Source organism: Emydura macquarii, unplaced genomic scaffold (assembly GCF_026122565.2).
Source record: "Emydura macquarii macquarii isolate MOO-44397 ecotype Brisbane River unplaced genomic scaffold, CSIRO-AGI_Emac_v2 contig_1043, whole genome shotgun sequence".
NCBI lineage: Eukaryota > Metazoa > Chordata > Testudines > Chelidae > Emydura > Emydura macquarii.
Genome location: NW_027131180.1, coordinates 535,162 through 553,719, shown reverse-complemented (window position 1 = coordinate 553,719; position 18,558 = coordinate 535,162). Strand labels below are relative to the sequence as shown.

General features: G+C 40.8%; 1 protein-coding gene across 5 annotated transcripts in view; it reads left to right on the top strand.

Annotated features, from left to right (window-relative positions):
* Window positions 1-18,558, top strand: part of SH3KBP1 (SH3 domain containing kinase binding protein 1) — a 333,778-nt gene that overhangs the window by 27,221 nt on the left and 287,999 nt on the right. For 3 of the 5 annotated variants that reach the window (XR_010919120.1, XM_067545017.1, XM_067545015.1), the window contains exon 2: window positions 16,085-16,242. The exons of 1 other annotated variant lie outside the window; for it this stretch is intronic. Coding sequence is in view for 2 of the 4 variants with exons in the window: in XM_067545017.1 (XP_067401118.1) it covers window positions 16,085-16,242 (158 nt within the window). In the remaining 2 variants the exon portion in view is untranslated. Of the gene's footprint in view, window positions 1-16,084; window positions 16,243-18,558 lie in introns of those variants that run through there. One more of the 5 variants, XM_067545018.1, reaches the window with a different exon arrangement.

The window sequence follows — 18,558 nt, the reverse complement described above, 5'->3', positions numbered from 1 at the left end:
ATCTGACCGCAGTGCTACAGGGAATTGATCTTCATCCACACACAATATTGAAAGTACAGTTCACACAAAGTGCTAAAAAAACCAAAACAAACTCCTATTGAGACTACAGTGGAATTATAACCAAGAGACAATTACAGTAGACTAATATTGCTAAACAGTGACTATTTTCAAGGTATAAATTTTCCTCCTTTTGATTTTGTGTTTTTCTTCATGAGCTGGTGTTTTTTCTGCTTCAGTAACACCTATGACCAGATATTCAGTAAAAAGATGATGATATCGGTGATGCCTCAACTAACAATGCAACTCTCCTGCTCCTCAAAAAATCTCTTCTTTCTAAAGGAAAAGCACATCTTTGTGTAGCTTATATCCTTCATTAACTTCAAGTTGCTTAGGATGGGAGTTGGACAGCGCATAAGTAGTGTTCCCAGTAGGCTTTATGTGAATATATTTATTCCTGGTCACATCAGAGTTATCTAGTTTAATCTTTGAATTTAAGCCTTAGTTATGTTCTGTTTCATTTTCAGTACTGTTTTCAATTCTAGCCATACAGACGTTTCTCTTCAGGTGCTAGAAAATGTTTAAAACTCCAGTATTGAAATTCTGCCTCTACTGAAGTCAATGGGAAAACTCCTATTGACTTAATTGGAGCCATGATTTCACTCTGAGGTAAGTATTTCCCTTTGCAACTGGTCTGTCTTCTCCTGCTTCTTCTGTGCAGCTAATGGAATGTGATAATACGTCTGGGGGAAAAAAGATGTTTAAAAGAAGAAAAACTTTTTAAAAAGGATTTTTCTTCTCAAGCTTCTTGAAGGCTTGAGAGAAGTTCAGAATAAGTGGCTTGTGGCCGATGGCCGGCTTCCCTCTAGTGGATCTCGTGCTTTGCTCCTGTGTGGGTGGGGGGGCGAGCCAGGAAAGTGCCCGTCACCCCATCTTCCCTGGGGGAGGGGAGGAGGGACCCGAGCCCACCCGTTCCTCCGGGTCCCAGCCCAGGGGCCCTATGAACCGCAGCAGTATACTGCTGGCTCTGTACTTTGAAGCCGCAGTTTCTTCCCCTGGGCTACTTCCCCCCTCAGTCTTTCTGGCCTCTCCGGCCCTATGTCCTTGCCGCCCCTTGCTGGGCTCAGTACCTCCTTTCAGGGTTCCTCCGCTCTCCCACAGTTCGTTACTTTGGTCTGCTATTTCGCTCCACTCCACTCCACACAGCACAACGCCTCTGCTTCCTCCACCTTGTGCCCTGTGTGTTTGGGGCAGAGCCCTTTTATGGAGCACCTGGCTGATCCCTAATTGGCCTCAGCTGGCTCCCACTTGCCCCCTCATGACTCCAGTTAGGCTGCAGGGAATAAAGCCCTGATCATCCTAGGGCTGATATACCTCCCTTCGCATACTCTCCTGCCGCCCTCTGCCCTTGATATATCACACGCTGTATAAGTCAGACTGCAGAGTTACAGGTTAATGCACACTGGATCAACTGAAATATTTCTCAAATAAAATATATATTATAAATTAAAGTATGGCAAGCTGGCTTATGGAAGCACTAAAGCTTGAAGTACTTGCTGTATTTGGAAGATGCACTTCAGTTTGTGTTGCTGAATCAAAAATTAAATTCTGTTACTGGCAACAGCCTGGTTCTAAATGTTGGTGCACTAGATAGAAGGGCCACTTACTGGAGCAGCTGTTTTCCCCTGGGGGAAAGGTGAATTTATTCATGGAACACAGGCATGGTTCAGACTGCCAGCCAAGTGAATGCTTGCATGTGCGTGTTCTACAGTCTCTAAAGGGTTAAGAGATTTGGCATGCCAAATCTAGCAAATGCTGTTACATCTAAAGTGGAATGTGAGGAAGCCTATAGCAATATGGTTCTAACTGCTACAGTTTAGAACTACTGTGGCTTCGTCCTGTTTCCTATCTTATTCTTTACATTTTGTATTGACCAGCCTGGTGGTCACATGCTATTGCACATGTTGTGTTTCATTTTGTATAGATATGTCTGTGATACATAAAAAGATGGAGTGGGGGGAAAACTATTGTGATAGACACCATTCCACAAGATAACATCTAATGTTAGTCTGTCTGTCTCTGTGTGTGTCTCTCTCTCTTTCAAAGTTTACTTACTGTGGGAGCCTCATGAGATAGTTCACAGCACATAGTTTCATGCATGTTTAAACTAATTTGCATAACCTTCCTTATTTGCATAATTGGAAATCCTAGACCCGTATGATGGATTATGATTGTAATAAATCTGTGGCTGAGTACAATCCTGGAACCGTAAAATAGTCTACCTATCCTAGAAGGTATTTCCTGCTCTGCAGGGCAAATTCCACTAAATAATGTTGAGTTTCTGTTTAAAAAAAATCAGAACAAAAATACCTAACCTTCTCCAAAACAAAAAAACACCCCTTGGCCCCCAAGAAAAACAAAAGCTATCTCTATTCCTTTCCTATTAGATAGGTAGAATTATATACATCCAGACAGTCTTCAGCTAAGGCTCATAAACATGATATGAGGGACACAACCTAGGCATTCTGTATGCAAAAACGCAGGAGCATTTACTGCTTCAGCAAAACCCGAACTTGGTTAGCTTTCAGAGGCATTTGGGCCAATATTATCTTTCTGCGCCAGTCAATAGAAGAGAAGCAATTACAAACAGGTGAGCAGCTCTGATTCCAGATAGTAGGAGGCAATGTGCCACCACTCACTTCCTACAATTCTACTTTTTGTGATGCATGCTTAAATTATTCCTTTCACAGGGGAGGGTGGTGACAGTGTGAGTGTGAGGGAGAGAACACTACACAAAAACCTTCAGATTTATCTTGAATATATAACGAGTGAAGATCATAAGAATGGCCATGCTGGGTCAGACTAATGGTCCATCTAGCCCAGTATCCTGTCTCTGACAGTGGCCACTGCCAGATGCTTCTGGCAATCAAAGTCTTAGGGTTGCATCCCTGACCATCTTAGCTAATAGTCATTGGTGGATCTATGTTCCAGGAACCCTTTGTTCTTTTTTTGAACCTGGTTGTACTTTTGGCCTTCACAACCACAACAGCCCATGTCAGCGAGTTCCAAAGATTGATTTTGTGTTATGCAATAAAGTACTTCCTTGTGTGTGTTAAATCGGCTACCTATTAATCTCATCGAGTGATCTGTTGTGTTACGTGAAGGGGTAAATAACACTGTTATTTACTGTTATATTAAATAACACTGTTCATGATTTTGTAGACCTCTCTCATATCCCCCTTTAGTCATTTTTTCTCTAAAATGAACAGTCCCAGTCTTTTTAATCTCTCCTCCTACGGAAGATGTTCCATACCCCTAATAATTTTAATTGCATTTTTCTATACCTTTTCCAATTCTAATATGACTTGTTTGAGATGGGATGACCACAACTACATGCAGTATTCAAAGGTGGGTGTATCATGGATTTATGTAGTGGCATTGTGATATTTTCTGTCTTATCTATCCCTTTCCTAATGATTCCTAACATTGTTAGCTTTTTAAATTGCTGCACATCAAGCAGATGATTTCAGAGAACTATCCACCATGACGCCAAGACCTTCCTTGAGTGGTAGCAGCTGATTTAGACACCATCATTTTGGATGTATAGTTGGGATTATGTTTTCCAATATGTATTACTTCCATTTATCAACACTGAACTTCATCTGCCATTTTGTTACCCAATTTTGTGAGATCCGTTGATTAGAAGGTGAGAATGTGTGAACAGTGACAATTACTTCTTGTAATGAGATAATCATTCCAAGTCCCTATTCAGACCCAGTCTGATTGTGTCAAGTTTGCATATGAGTTCCAGCTCTGCAGCTTCTTGCTGAACTCTGGGTTTTTTTTGTTTTGTTTTTTTGTAGAAATATGGCAACTTTCAAGTCAACTACAGAGTGTCCTGTGGGATTGAAGTGCTCTCTGATTGTTTTATGGATGTTATCATTTTTATGTCTGATTTGAGTCTGTTTGTTCTTTTGTGTAGTGACAGTCCGGTTTGGCCTATGTACATGGCAGAGGAGCATTGCTGGCACATGATGGCATATATTACATTAGTAGATGTGCAGGTGAATGAGCTCCTGATGGTGTGGCTGATGTGGTTAGGACCTGTGATGGTGTCACTCTGTAGCTGACTTGAAAGTTGCCATACTTCTACAAAAAAACCAGACTTCAGCAAGAAACTGCAGAGCTGGAACTCATATGCAAACTTGACACAATCAGACTGGTTTGAATAGGGACTTGGAATGATTATCTCATTACAAGAAGTAATTGTCACTGTTCACACATTCTCACCTTCTAATCAACGGTTGTGAATAGGCCTCATCTACTCTAACTGAATTGACTTTGTTAGTATTTGCCCTCCCCATTGTTGTTTCTTACCTTGGATGTATATATATACCTCCTATCTGTGATTTCCATTTTATGCATCTAACGAAGTGGGTTGCAACCCACGAAAGCTTATGCCCGCAGAAAACAGGACTCTCGTTGTTTTTGCTGTATTGACTGGATCTTGTTCATATGCTTGTTGATTCCTGCAGAGAAGTCTCATAGATCATTGAAATATGGTTTCCTTTTACAAAAGCCATGTTGACACTTCCTCAGCATATCATGTTCATCTAGGTATCTGTGTTTTGTTCTTCACTATAGTTTTAAGCAATTTGCCTGGTATGAAGTTAGGCTTACTGGCCTGTCATTGCCAGGATCATCTCTGGAGATGCCTTTAAAAATCAGCATTACATTAGCTATCTTCCAGTTATCTAGTATGGAGGCTGATTTCAGCAATCAGTTATATACCACAGTTAATAGCTGAGTTTCTTCAGAACTCTTGGGCGAATACCATCTTGTCCTGGTGACTTATTACTAAAGTTAAGATTTTGTCACAGTTATTTTTAGTAAAAGTCATGCACAGGTCTGGGAAAAGAACACACAAAATCACAGAAGCCTGTGTCCTCTCTGTGACTTTTACTAAAACTAATAGTGGGAGGGAAGGGCTAACCAGGCAATACTGAAGCCCGAGGGCCGGGGGATCAGAGCCCTAGCTTGGCTGTGGGAAGGAGAGGGTCCAGCAATTGTCGCCTGGGGCAGCTCTGAGCTCTCCTGCCAAGCGTGGCGGCTCTGAGCTCCAGGGTCTTTCCATGATGACTCGGGGTCTGCCCACAGTAACTTGGGGCTGCGGGGCCCCTTACCACCTGCTGCTGCTGGGGACTCTGGGGCCCCCCTGCTGTCAGTGACTGCAGGTGTTTGGGGGACCCCAGAGTTCCAAGCTGCCACAGACGGCACCCTAGTTCACCCATCTTTGTATTTAGACTTCGAGTATTTGTATATTAACTCTCACATTTTGTCAATATTCAGTTGCTTATCTTCGTGTTACTTTTAAATGGGACTCTCTTATGTTTGACTGTTTCTCCCTAGCACAACTTCTTTCCTATCCTTTTACTAGGATATAGAGTTCCCCTTTTAATAAATTCATGCTAAGGGATATCTCCTCCCAAACTGTGTGCTTCTCTGGGACTGTCAGTTTTCATCCATCCCTTAGTTTCAAAAATCAGACAGTCCCAGATTTGGTTGATAGCATTATAGGCGTTATGCACTATACAGTTGAATGGTTCTGTACTAATAATTTTGCTATCATTTTCAAATAAATCTTTGCACAGATTTTCTTCATCCCATACATCACTTATATGTCAGTTTTTCCTCAAGTCCCTTCTGTTGTAATGGTAGAGTAGAGGATCATTATCTTCACGTAAGAGTCTCTGGTGGGATTCTCCCTCATAACTCCTGCTCGAGAGAGAGAGAAATATTATAGCATTTTTATATCATCAGTGAGCTCTTGTATGAATAACCATCAAAGGTCACTGTCATCAGCAAAAGTTGTGAAGGATTCATCCACTTTTTGAGGACTAGCAATGACAACGTCTGGAGAGTAGAAGCATGACAGGGGTGTGCTGTGGCAGTTCTCCTGCTCTGTACTCTGAAGCCAGCTAATCCTGTGCACTGCATGATGATTAAGAGAGCTGGCTTTTGGTTGTTGAATATAATGTAAAACAACCAGTGTGCATCATGACTTGTCTGGTTCCCTGGTATGGTTAGGATAGAGTCTCTCTGCTTTCCACAGGTGGTAGATGTATTCAGATTAATAAGGATTGTGACCTTTGTCAGTCCCCATGTGCAGTCTCAAAGCTAAAATATGGAAATACAATGGTAGCTGCAGATCCTTACATTAAGAAGGGAACTACACTTATAGGATGTGCAGTAATGTAGATTTATCTTTTGTTCTTAATTTATTTTTCTTTTGGAGCTGAATCATGCAAATATTTACCACCAGGTGTAAGCGATCCCAAAGAAAATCAAGTAACGAGAGCAACCATAATTCAGAATTTCCATCCTCTGGGAAATTCTAGCACTTCAACATTTGTTTTTGTCCTGAAATGGCATTGAACTGACCTGAAACAAAATATTTCACTTCACATGTATTGACAGAAAATCAGAAAGTTGGGGAAAATTTTGAATTTGTGGAAACTGCAGTTATTCCATTAGAAAATTCTCAACCAGCTCTACATCTAACCTCTGTCTCTGACACCCCCTGCCTGTTCCCACTCCCCGAAGTCAGTGGACTACTCCTGGTAGTGAGCACTGCGTGCCTGCAGTAAGAGTTTGCATGACGGGGCCTTTTTTTAATTTATTTTGAATCTCTTATTTTCTTTTTTTTAAACTCGCTGAAATATTCCTTTTGCACACTCCAGAATTATCATCTGGCAAAAGGCCTTTCCATTTTAATAGGTAGTGGTGCCATATAGGGCACGTATGATCTAAAAATACAGCATTCAGAGATGCTGAGTTTAGACTTTACAAAGTAGAAATCGTCATATTAAAAAAGTGTGTTTTTTATTTTTCTAACAGACTCTAGTGTGAAGCTCAACTAACTTTTTGTTCTGTATTCATCTCATCCCATAACCCCCACATTCTCTCCTTCCCTACTGCCAATTTCCATTCAGTCATTGTTAATCTTCACTAGAATTACTTGATAAGAATTCTTCTGTAGCCTGTTGGGTACTATAAATATTTTTAAAGTAGTCTCTTTTTCTTGTCACATCCCTATTTGGGGTCAGTGATTTTTATAGCCATCTTCCAAAACTCATGATCCAGGTTGTCATGCAGATTAATCTCTCTGAATCTGTCAATATCCATCCATGTACCAGGTCTTGTGTAGGTTTCCCTCCTGATCATCTTCCATCCACACTCATTGCAAGGGCTATCCTACTGACATAGCTCTCCTGTCTCCACTGGTTATGACGACACCAACAGAGCCTATCTTCCCTCAACTTGTCTTCAATTGGAGCAGCCTGCGGTAGTTCCCTTACAACCTCATTTAGTTTCCTGTTATGGAGTGTCCAACAATTTGACCCTCTGAACATGTTCATTTCCATGGTGGATAGCATATTGATCTCCTTCTTGTGGCTGGCCATGTCTGTGTTTCATTTGTTAAGACAGATCGAATTACATTTTGATACACTCTGGCTTTCTAGTTTATTGGCATCTTTTTGTCCTAGAGAACTGGAGTCAGCTCCTGCTGTTGGCCTCACACAGCTTTAGTACCGTGCCAGCATCACTCAGGAGGGTACCATTGTCAGCAACTGTTGATCCTAGGTATTTAAATTCTTTCTAACATCTCTTCTAAGCTCTCTGCTTGTGACATCCTTTATGGTGACTCCTCCTCCCTCAGTTATCATAGCCTCAGTTTTACTAATGTTCATTCTAAGTTTTGGGCGGGCTGGACTATGTCATCACTATTTCAGGTTGGCTTCCAGGGGCTCACAGTCTTCTACATCTATCACTAAGTCACCTGCAAACAGCAGTTCCAAGGCTGCTCCCTTTGTATATTCTCACTTACCACTTGTATGAGCACTGCAAACAAAAAGGGGCTCAAGGCTGACCCCTGACGCAGGTCAATGTTTACTGGAAATTCTCTATTGCAGTCCCGTTTAGTTTTGACTATAGTAGTGATTCCATCATACATATCCTGGATAAGATGGGCATATCCTTCTGGCAGATCTCTCTGTTGCAAACTTCACCAACTAGTTCTCTTGGTATGCAATCATATGCTGCCTTCTCCAGGTCCATAATGACCATATCCAGTTGCTGTTTTCTCTGAATTTCTCCATGAGGATTTGTAGTACAAATATAATATCCCACCATGAAGCCATACTGACCCTTCCAAACTTTAACCATTCTAGGCAGATACTTTTCAGTAATGATCCTCCCATACTTCCATACAAGTGACATCATCTTAACTGGCTGATAATTAGCACATAGTGTAATATCTCTTATGTTTAAAAATATTTATTTACAGGTTTTTTCAAATTCATGCTCATAAACCACTAAAAATAAGTGCTGAAAGCAAATTTGGTGTGGTGGTTTTTTGGTTTTTTTTAATATATTCACCTCTGGATTAAGACCGTATCTAAAATGTTTAAGTGCAGATTGGATTTTTAGGGCCAGATTGAAAACCACTTATAAATTGTATTTATAGTAAAGTGTTTGAAAGACTTTTAAGGACTCTGCAACTGCTTAAATGAAGTTTCTGTTTATAACCATGCTATAAGAGAAATAGTGTTTACCAAAAAAATCCATATTCAAGGAAACTGATTTTCAAATAATTGAACAGTCCATGATAGCTGGTAAAAATTACTTGATATTTAAAAAATACAAAACCTGTAAGAATCATTGTGTCCTGTTACTGAAATTTATGGGTAGTGTTACATGAAAAGCAGAATGGTGAAGATTGCTATTATTTCTGCCCCCAATTTTCAGTTCTATGCTAATAATTTGATTATTGTGATTAGTTACAAAAATACAAACTACAGTGAGTTTTTTTTTTTTCCTGTGGTTATGTAACTCAAAAGTTACCTTTGTTTCAGTTAGAGATTTTGAAAGCCATTTTAGTCTCTTTCGGTTCTGATTTTGTGGTTATATTGTACAGCATGTGTGTTTTTCAATTTACATGAAACGTACATCATGCACAAATTGAATTTTAAATTTCCTGCTCGTCAAAGAGAAACGTTAAACCTTTTGATTGACACTTCAACTACACACTCTAGTTTCAGGTGACAATAATTGTAGTGTGAGGAAAAAATATTGGAACAAAAAGTTGTATGACCATATGGCTTCTGTTACTTCAGTGGAATAGTGCCAAAGACTTTAATAACATTTCCATTGTGTCTAGACAATACAGATGTCTCCAGAAAGTTGGTGATATTAATTAACATAGTTCTTGCTGAATAGTAACAATCTGTGATACTCCTGATAAGGCACAGTGGTGTGAGTTAAGATGTCATTAACTCTGATTCTCATAGCTTCTCTCAATTTTTGTCACATTATTAAAGTTCTTTTTTACGCTAACTAGGTCATTTTGTGGGGGGGTTGTTTCACTTCAATAATGGCAATAAATAGTGACAGAAACTAGTAAATAGCCATAACCAATGAGGGAAAATTGTGTAATTACCAACGGAAGTCTGTTTTCTCAAGTTCCTGTAAACATCGAGTGTTAGTATGAGTGTTAGATGTGATGGCAATAATTTAATCAACCCTGTCTTAATTCTGTCATATTTAGCTGCAGAATGTGGAGTATCTTAAATATATGTGGAAGACTCCTGGTGCGCATAATAGGCATTTAAAATTTTGTTTTATAAACCCAAAGTAGTAAATAAAACAAACAAAAAAAAAAACACCACCAAACAACTCTGTCCCTGACACTGCAGTATTGAGTTCCCTGTGTCAGTCTTTAACAATACTGGCGATGATTGGTTTTGATTCTGTCTCATGGGATTTTTCTGTTACAATTTGGATTGACGGTTGTATAATGTCATGAATAGCTGATCATGTTGGCATAGGAACGAATGTTCAGTTTTCAGATCAAAATAGCTTGAATTGCTTTCGTGTTGGATTTCATCTCTGCCTGTCAGTGAAGGAATGCTAAGGAGAGTGCATTGCATCTTGGAGGGAAAAAACAAATGGTTATAACTTGTAAGGGGTTACACAAGTGGTCCCCAAACTTTTTAGCTCATGCCCCCCTTATCCCTGTCCACACCCCCCTCCCTGCACCCTTAGCTGGGGCTAGGAGCGGAGCCATAGTCGGGGCCGCAGCGGCCACGGGCCAAGTCAGGAACAGCAGCTGGGGGATGAGGCCTGGGCCGCCAAGGCCGGGAGTGGGGCTGGGGGCCAAGCCTGGGAACTGGCTGGTAGTCATGGACAGGGTACAGGGCAGAACAGGGCAGTGCTCCCTCTCTGCGCCCCCTTCCCCATATGGGGGCTGGCCTGGGCCCTGCCGCTCCCCCCCCAATGTTCCTCCATGCCCCACTATGGGGAGTCACACCCCACAGATTGAAGACCTTGGGGTTAGAAGTGTGTATTTGACATTGTTTGAGGCATCATGTTGTACGTTATTTTGAAGTAAAAGGTGAAAGTTAAATAGTACAGTGATCTAAGGCCAGATCCTGTACTTCCTGGTGTCACTGAGAGTTTTCTTCTTGACTTCAGTGGGAGCAGGTTTAGACCATTAATACGTAAGCAGAGCTGGGTTCAAAACCTGCTTGAATTCATTTACAAGTGAAATTAGTTTGATCTCATTGTCTATGGGATGCTTTTTCTCATATCCTAAACTACTGTGCAACTTAGGATGCTTGCTTAGCCCTGTTCCAGAGAGATCTAGTATAGCAGTTTAGGGATGAGGTGTGATGCATGCATTGGCAAATGTGTGATCAAATTTAGACACCCTCTGTCCATGGTAAGCCTGGCTAAACACAGTGTGGCAAATTCCTCCCTATGACAAGCACGAAGGCCCACATATTCAGAAGTATTAGGCCCTTACGTAAAGTTGAAATCAATGTAAATTAGGCACCTAAATACCCAGGAGCATCTGGGCCTAAATTCACCCCCCCCCCCAAAAAAAAAAAAAAAAGAGGGGGGAGAGGGGAAGGGGTGGCAGAATGTATTATTCAAACATGTTTTGAAATATGCATGTGAAAATCCTTTAGCATGCTTTTAAAAATAAACTTGATTTAATAACTGCAACTCAGTCCTATAAATTATAAAGCACCTTTAGGCTTTTATGTGCTATTTTTGATACATGGGAACTTGGGTGACTTTTACAAAATTGTATTTTTCATTAGTTTGGCTCAGGGATTTTCACATTCATTAGATTTGCCCTCTTCACTACCCCCTAGAGATGCAGATTACTTAAATTTGCATTTTACAAAAAAAAAAAAAAAAAAAAAAATTATCCAGTATTTGTTAAATTTCATCAGGTCTCACACACACACTTCAGAAATAACTTTGGAGTTTCCTGATTGGGTGCAGAGCTTAAAAAGTATCTGTATCAGTGAGTGGGAAGTTTACTGGGGAAAGAGGAGCCTAAGCCATACATCTGTGTTTAATTTAACTTCCATTTAAAAAAAATGCTGTTTCTAGCACTTATGGTTGCAAAGATGTAGCTATATAAATGTGGAAGGATGCATGAGTTTGCACACAGGCAGCTCCAGTTCTTCTGCAACTGCTTATGGCTTCGCCAGGCATCTGCAAAGTCCAATTAACAGCAGTATGGACAATTTTACTGGCGCTATTCAGAATAAAATACAGAATAAAATGAAGAGTCATATCAATTATGCACTGCTCTTGGGAGAGCTGTGGACACAGCATCACAGGCAGGCACTGAAATTATTTATGAAGAATGAGGATTCAAAAATAGAGTCTGGGAGAATTGTACAGTATTGATCCTTCACTCTTCTTGCAGCAGCAAGGGAAGGGTGAGGCATAATGTAATTTGAAGAGCCAGTACTGGGAGTGAGCCTAGAGCTCTGTTCCCTTTCTCTCCCTCCTGCCCCACCCTTCGGAAAGATTGATTGATAGCAGCTGAAGGAGGCCTGTCCACCTCAGGAACCCTGGGTGTGGGGGAGGGGTGTGGCTATGACAAGGTTATGTACCCCACTCTCAACAAGATGAGGATGGAGGCTAATAGATTTCCTTGGTAGAGAGCAGAAGGAGCAGTCACCTGCCAAAGGGGACTGTACAAGTGGTCGGACCTGGAGGCACTCAGGCCATATTACAGAAGTAGACTTTTAAAAGGAAGGGTTTGGACCGTGTAAGGCCTTGCTTGTCCTCAAGGAGCAAATGCACTGCCTGGACTCAAGGCTGAGAAGGCTCTGCCTGTAGGGCCCAGTAGTGAACATTGTAGTGGGTGAGAGACTCTGGATTTAGACTGTTTTGGACTTGACTGTTGTGTTCCTGGAAGGCTCACCCCTATTTTGTGGTGAGATAAATTTTCCAGGTGTTTGAAATACAAAATTGTTTAAGGCCTACAACAGTGACTTGCCTCAGTGCTCAAATCCTGAGGTCGCCTGAGTTCTAGCAATCTCACCAGGGCTTCAGCATGGGTACGCTTCCCAACTAACCAACCACTTAGCCCACCACAAATGAATAATATGTGCGTCTATGAACGCTATGGAACATTAGCAGGGCCCTTTGTTAGGTGTCTGATTCACGCTCTGATTACAAGTAAATTTCTTATAAGTGATACTGGCTTCACCTCACCTTACATGCTGTAAGTCTTGCTATTCATTTTATAGGCAGTGGGCCACTTATGGCCTCAGCTGTGTGTTGTTGGTCTCTGCGTGTATGTATTTCTTTTTTTTTTTGTTTTGTTTTGTTTTTTGTGTGGTTCCCATAGAAGGGCCAGAGATTCTCACCAGCAGATCTTTCTTGTCTGATCCCTGAAAAAGGGAATTTATCAGTCCTGGCCCCATCTTAATGGTTCCCCCAGAAGGCTAGTGGTGGCTTGCTTATCCTCTGTGGTCTCACAGGTGGACCAAAGCTGGCAACCAAATGCCAAATATCCATTGAACAGAATTGTCGTTTTAGAATTTAGCCTCAGATGCAGAATGAGTATTATTTGTGTTTTGGCAAATTCACCCATATACATTAAAAATGGTTTCTTCCATCTCTAGCTCCTTCAAGATGGCCATGATCTCACTTGTGAGTATTTTGGACCCATCATGGTGCCAACCGTTGGCTGTGATGTCTAAGTCTTAGTAGGACTGAAAATCTTTAATTATCTAATGTGAGATGAGACTATTGCATTATTTTGATTAAAGGTCTCCAGGACATTCAGAAGTTCAAGAGGTGTTATGACCTTTAGCTGTGCCCCTAAGGCTGGAATTTAGCCTTTGGCCAAAAGCAATCATGCTCTTCTAGCTATTGCTAAAAAATATCTGTGTTAATATTGCCCAAGAAAATGTATACGTACACGCACACATGGGGACACAACAGTGTGTGTGTCTGTGTGTGTGTGCGAGAGAGAGAGAGAGTCTGATTGACTTCTTTGGGATGGGGAGGAATAACAATACTCTTACCAACCTAGTTCGATATAATGTTCTGTCCCTTTATAGATTAAGTGGAACATTATTGGGATCTTCTTAATATCTGTGGTGGTGTCACTGTTTTATGTGGGCCAGTGGGGTGTCAGTCGCCTTCATTTTATAACGGTAAATTGGTATTTAACTCAAGATGGCCACTTGGGCTTTAAATTTTGTAACCTAAATTAACTGTTCTTCACTAGCCCAACTAAAAAGGGTGCTGTCACAGTTAGGCCCCTGACCAACCTGGGTTTCTTGGGTTAAGACAGAGAAATTCGTGCTCCCTTGTTCCAACTTTACCCAGAACTGGCTCCTGGAAGAAACAATCAGCCTTTTTTATCATGCCTGCTGGACCCTGATTTGCTTCTGCCTGCTTCTAGTCCTTCTAGGTGGTGGAGGACTAGTTCTTGTTGGTTCTGCCCACAGCTGATCCTGGGTTGGTGGCCTTTCTAGGCAGTTCTTGGAGGAATGAACTCCTCTTTTTCTCCAAAAGGACATCTGAGGGTGGTGCCAAGGTGGCACTCTCCAAAAGTCCAACCTCACGTCCTAGTTCGTGGGGAGTGGACAACGACCAAAGTAGGGGATTGCTTAGCAGGGTGAAATATGATGGGGCCTGTTCACCTTTGCCATTACGGTAGCCATGAGGGCCTGTCATGAACCCTGAAACAGTTGGCAAACGAGGCTCTGGTGAAGACCGGGCAGCAATGGAGTCTTCGTCACCCACAGCAGATGAACCCTTCAGGTCAACGGCAATGGTGGCCATATAGCTGAAGGTGAAGTACAATAGTTAGGAAAACTGCTTCAGTCACTGCACTTCCATCTCCCCTGCCCCAAGGTAGTGAAGTATTTAGGGACATATGATCCAATATGGCGTGCGCCATAGGGTATTGTCGCAATGAACCTTTGCTGTGTAGGCAAACTGATGATGATGAATGATGTCAAGGTGTCAGAGCCTCCAGCAGGGGGCAACAACATCCTGTTACAGGTATAATGGTGTGTGTTCCTTTAGCTGTGCAGTGTCTTCCGGAGAACTCTTGTGATGTCTTACACAGCACACACAGTTATCTGTGCAGAATGGAGATGCATGTGGGTATTTCTGTTGCTGCTTCAACCTCTTAAGTGGTAAATGTGCCCGAGGAATGACCTGGGATATGACTTCCCATCAAAGTGGCTTTCTGAGTGCAGCTGTTCTGGCAATTCTGGTTCTTCTTTTGGTAGAGGTCAGGGGAGCCTCTAGAGATGAGTGCAGTAATTTTGGTTAGGAAGGTTGTCTTAGGGATGAAAATAAGTGAGACCGGCACCTGGGGGAAAATGCCACATTAAATGCACCCAAAAAAAAAATCCCTCTAACATTGTGCATCATCTTGTTAGTGGCAGAAAAGTTATTAATTCCTTCAGCACAACTTGCCTCTGATATTGGCTTTTTTTTTTGTTTGTTAAAAGATTTGCCTTGGTAAGTAAAATACTAAACATTTAGAAAAAAGATTTTCCATTCTCTGCTAGAGAAATTTATTATGGTGATGCAAGGGGCTATAACAAGAAATAATGGAATAAAATAAACAAAAGTAAAACTGAGGCCAATAATCAGAAAAACTTTCTGATGGTGATATCTGTTAGATTATGGAATTATCTCCTGAGGGAAGTGATGAAAGCCCAATGGCTGAGATGTTTAAAATGAGACTAGACAAAACACCAGGAAATTTACTGTATATTTATACCATACTAATAGAGGGAAGAACTCAGTGATATATGAAGTTGGAGGGAGAAACTTCCCCATTTCTAATAGTTTATTCCTCCAATTATTAATTCCCTAGGTCCTTCCAGTGAACTATATAGATATTTATAATATGAAAGAGTCTGAAGGGTGTGTGTTAATGGGGCTTTTTTTCTTCTGGGAAAAGAATATGGCATGCTACATGGCATGATGAAATACTGGTAGTGGAGCAACAACAAGATTGTGGTTGATAGTTGACATTTAGAGCAATAGTATATTTGAACTTCACATCTTCTAATGCATAATCATTTTGCAAGTGAACATGAATGTTTCCTCCTTGGTGAAATCCTAAGAGAGTATATGCACATAGCAAAGCTTTCCCAGGTTGAGCTCTGCATTTCTGTATAAATTATGTTTATAGAGAGATTGTAATAGTGAAACTTAGCATCATGCAGAAAATTTTAAAAATGCTTCTGGGAGGAGCAATGATATGTCTGGCAAACTGGGTAAATGGCTACGGTTTTGAATGGAATGGATTTGAACACCAATTTGGAATAGTTCTGAAATTAAGCAAGTATTTGTCAAGTAACAGGGAGAAAAGCCATAATCTTTTCCCAGAAATAGACATCAGTTGCTGATATCTGAAGGGATACTGCTGCAGTGACTGATATATTGATTGACTGAAAATTGATATATTTTAAAATAAAAGATCAACTAAATCTAAAATAAACTGATATAAATTGCTGTCTGTCATCCCGTCATAAATGGCTTCTTAAAGGATCTCCCCCCACCAGCACTTGTCCCTACTATGCTCCTGTTGCATGCAGTCTTCAGGTTAAACTGATGCTATTCCCCCTGCTGAGCAGCTGGTTTTTCTTTTTCCCTCTGAAGCCATGAAAACTTTACTCAACCTGGCCAAGAATAAATACCATCTCTAACTTTCTGCAACATGTGGTTGTTTCTTTTTTAGTGGAGGCGATAGTGGAATTTGACTACAAGGCTCAACATGATGATGAGCTGACAATCACTGTGGGTGACATAATCACCAATATCAAGAAAGAGGCTGGAGGCTGGTGGGAAGGACAGCTCAAAGGCAGAAGAGGTTTGTTCCCTGACAACTTTGTAAGAGTGAGTACAAAGTGAAACCGTTCTTGCGTATTGGACTTATTAGCCTGTATTGTTGTATGACTGAAAAGCAGGCTTTATATCATGCTGCTACTTATATTTTTTTGAATTATGTTGCATTACAAAGTAGAGAATATATTTGTGTGACTATCTAGCATAGACATATCAATGATGAAGATACACACCTTTTTCCTGCTCTGCAGTGGTTATTTGCAACCCTGTGGTCTGAAAACAAAATGTTTAGGACAAAACTGTCCTCCAAAACTCAGTTCCTTATATGCCTTATGCTGTTTGTAATATCTTCTCTCTCCTATCTAATGTAACTATTAATAGATAGCCAGAGTGCATTGTAGTGTGGTATAAAGATTTTATCAGTATAGGCTTGGGATAGATGCATGAATGAGTTATGCAGATTTTTTCCAAACCAATGTCTGTAAAATCTTTACCACACTTACCCCTTCTTGTTTCTGGTATGTTCCACATAGGTGGCAGAAACACTATTTTAGCAATGTTTTGTAGAGTTCCTAACCTTTTGTATCGAGGTTCAAGGTTCTTTATTCCCCTCATCCTGCACTGGACCTGTGAGTGGGGACCACTATACCTATCCAGAGTCTATTGGGGTTCAGGGGTCATTTGTTTATTTGTAGATCCGGATGCAGCTTTAGTCACTATGAACTTAGCTCTGTAGGTGTCAAAGGGAAGCATAAAAACCAAAATAAAATAGCTTTTCTAGACACCAATATTGGGATTTTTTAGTTACCAATATTGCAGTCCTTCAGGGTCTCAGAGAATTTTCCCTTTCCAATGGTATAAAGGTCCTGTTTCTAGCTGTGCAGAGCCACTGTATATTAGACTTCAAACATATCAATAAAGCATCTGTTATTGATGCAGGATTGCACATTGTTCCTTGTAGTCCTTATCAAAGTGTCATTTTTTGGGGGGTGTGGGTAGAGAGCTCTACATTTATCTAAAGGAGGAAGAAACTATTTTGTGGAAGGTTTTGGGTTTTGTTTTGTTTTTTTTAATAGCTTTTTGGAAGCATCTTAAAAAAAAAAACCCTCCTATCTCCCCAAAGTTCCTGAAATCTGCTAAACTTTAACAGCGTTTTATGGGACAAAGAAAAGGCTTTCTCTAACCAAAGGGCTTTCTCCCTACTAAATTTCTAAGGTCTGTTGCAGACGAAGGTAGTGTTAGTTTCCTAAATAAAGGTTGCAAAACTTCTATAATGGAAAGTGTTAGGCAACCAAAGTGTAGGGGTTTCTTGCCAGATCTCCTATAATATCTAAGTTTTGTTATGCCCTATACTTTCTAAATGATCACAAACGTGCATCTAGTCAAATGATCCCAAATTTTACCATTTTTCTTAATAAAAAAGGCCAATATAAACAGCTACAAACTCTACATTTACATGCAGTATCATTAAAACTGCAGTTTTTGCATAATCAGCATCTAAAGCTTTTTTCAAAAGAACGGAAAATCACATTACACACGGGCTTTTCCTAATAGTCAGCCAGAACACTGAGTCAAATTTGCTTTTCCCAGTTAGGTAGGATACAACTGCAATAGAAAAAGTTTGACACACACACTTCCAAAAAAATACACGGTGTGAGAACCTCAAAAGTGCATAACCTCACCTCCCGCTTCAGTTTGTTTTATCCATGATTCTCCTTAAACTTAAGAGAATTACTCCTCAGCATGGACATAGTCGTGTTGGGAAAGCTTGTCAAGAATGATAACCCTGGCAAATAAGATTAATACTAATGTATAATAATCACACACATGTTCATTGTGTGTCTCATGAATTCCTTAGGATGCCATGATCACAATAATATCAAGTAGGTGTAACTTGTTATTGGGAGCTGTGTTCCAAATAATCACTGCTTTGAACAGTGTCTCTTGCTGTTTCTGGTGGGTGACATCCTACCCCACTTCCGCATTTCAAAACAGTCGTTATCAGAGGTGAAAATAGTAGTGGTTCTTAGTGAAATGTTTTACATATATGTCCATACACCTGCTTAAAGGTTCAATTTCATCTGTGAGTGGAGGGGCTTTGTAAGGCCTTCAGTACAGGGAATTGCAGCTATTCTTTTGTGCCAGAGAAGGAGGATGAGGAACAGGCAAACAGGACTGCATTCCCTGCAGGCATTGAAGGTGGACTCAGTGCCAGTTGCCCATCGTGGAAGGTTTTCATGGTTTAGCTGTGGGAGGGGCAGCAGCATGGGTAATGAGCCTTTGATTACATGGATTGCGTGGCCATGAAATCTCTGACACGATTGTAGAAGGGTCCCAGCCCCTACTGAACTCAAGGGTTGGTATAGG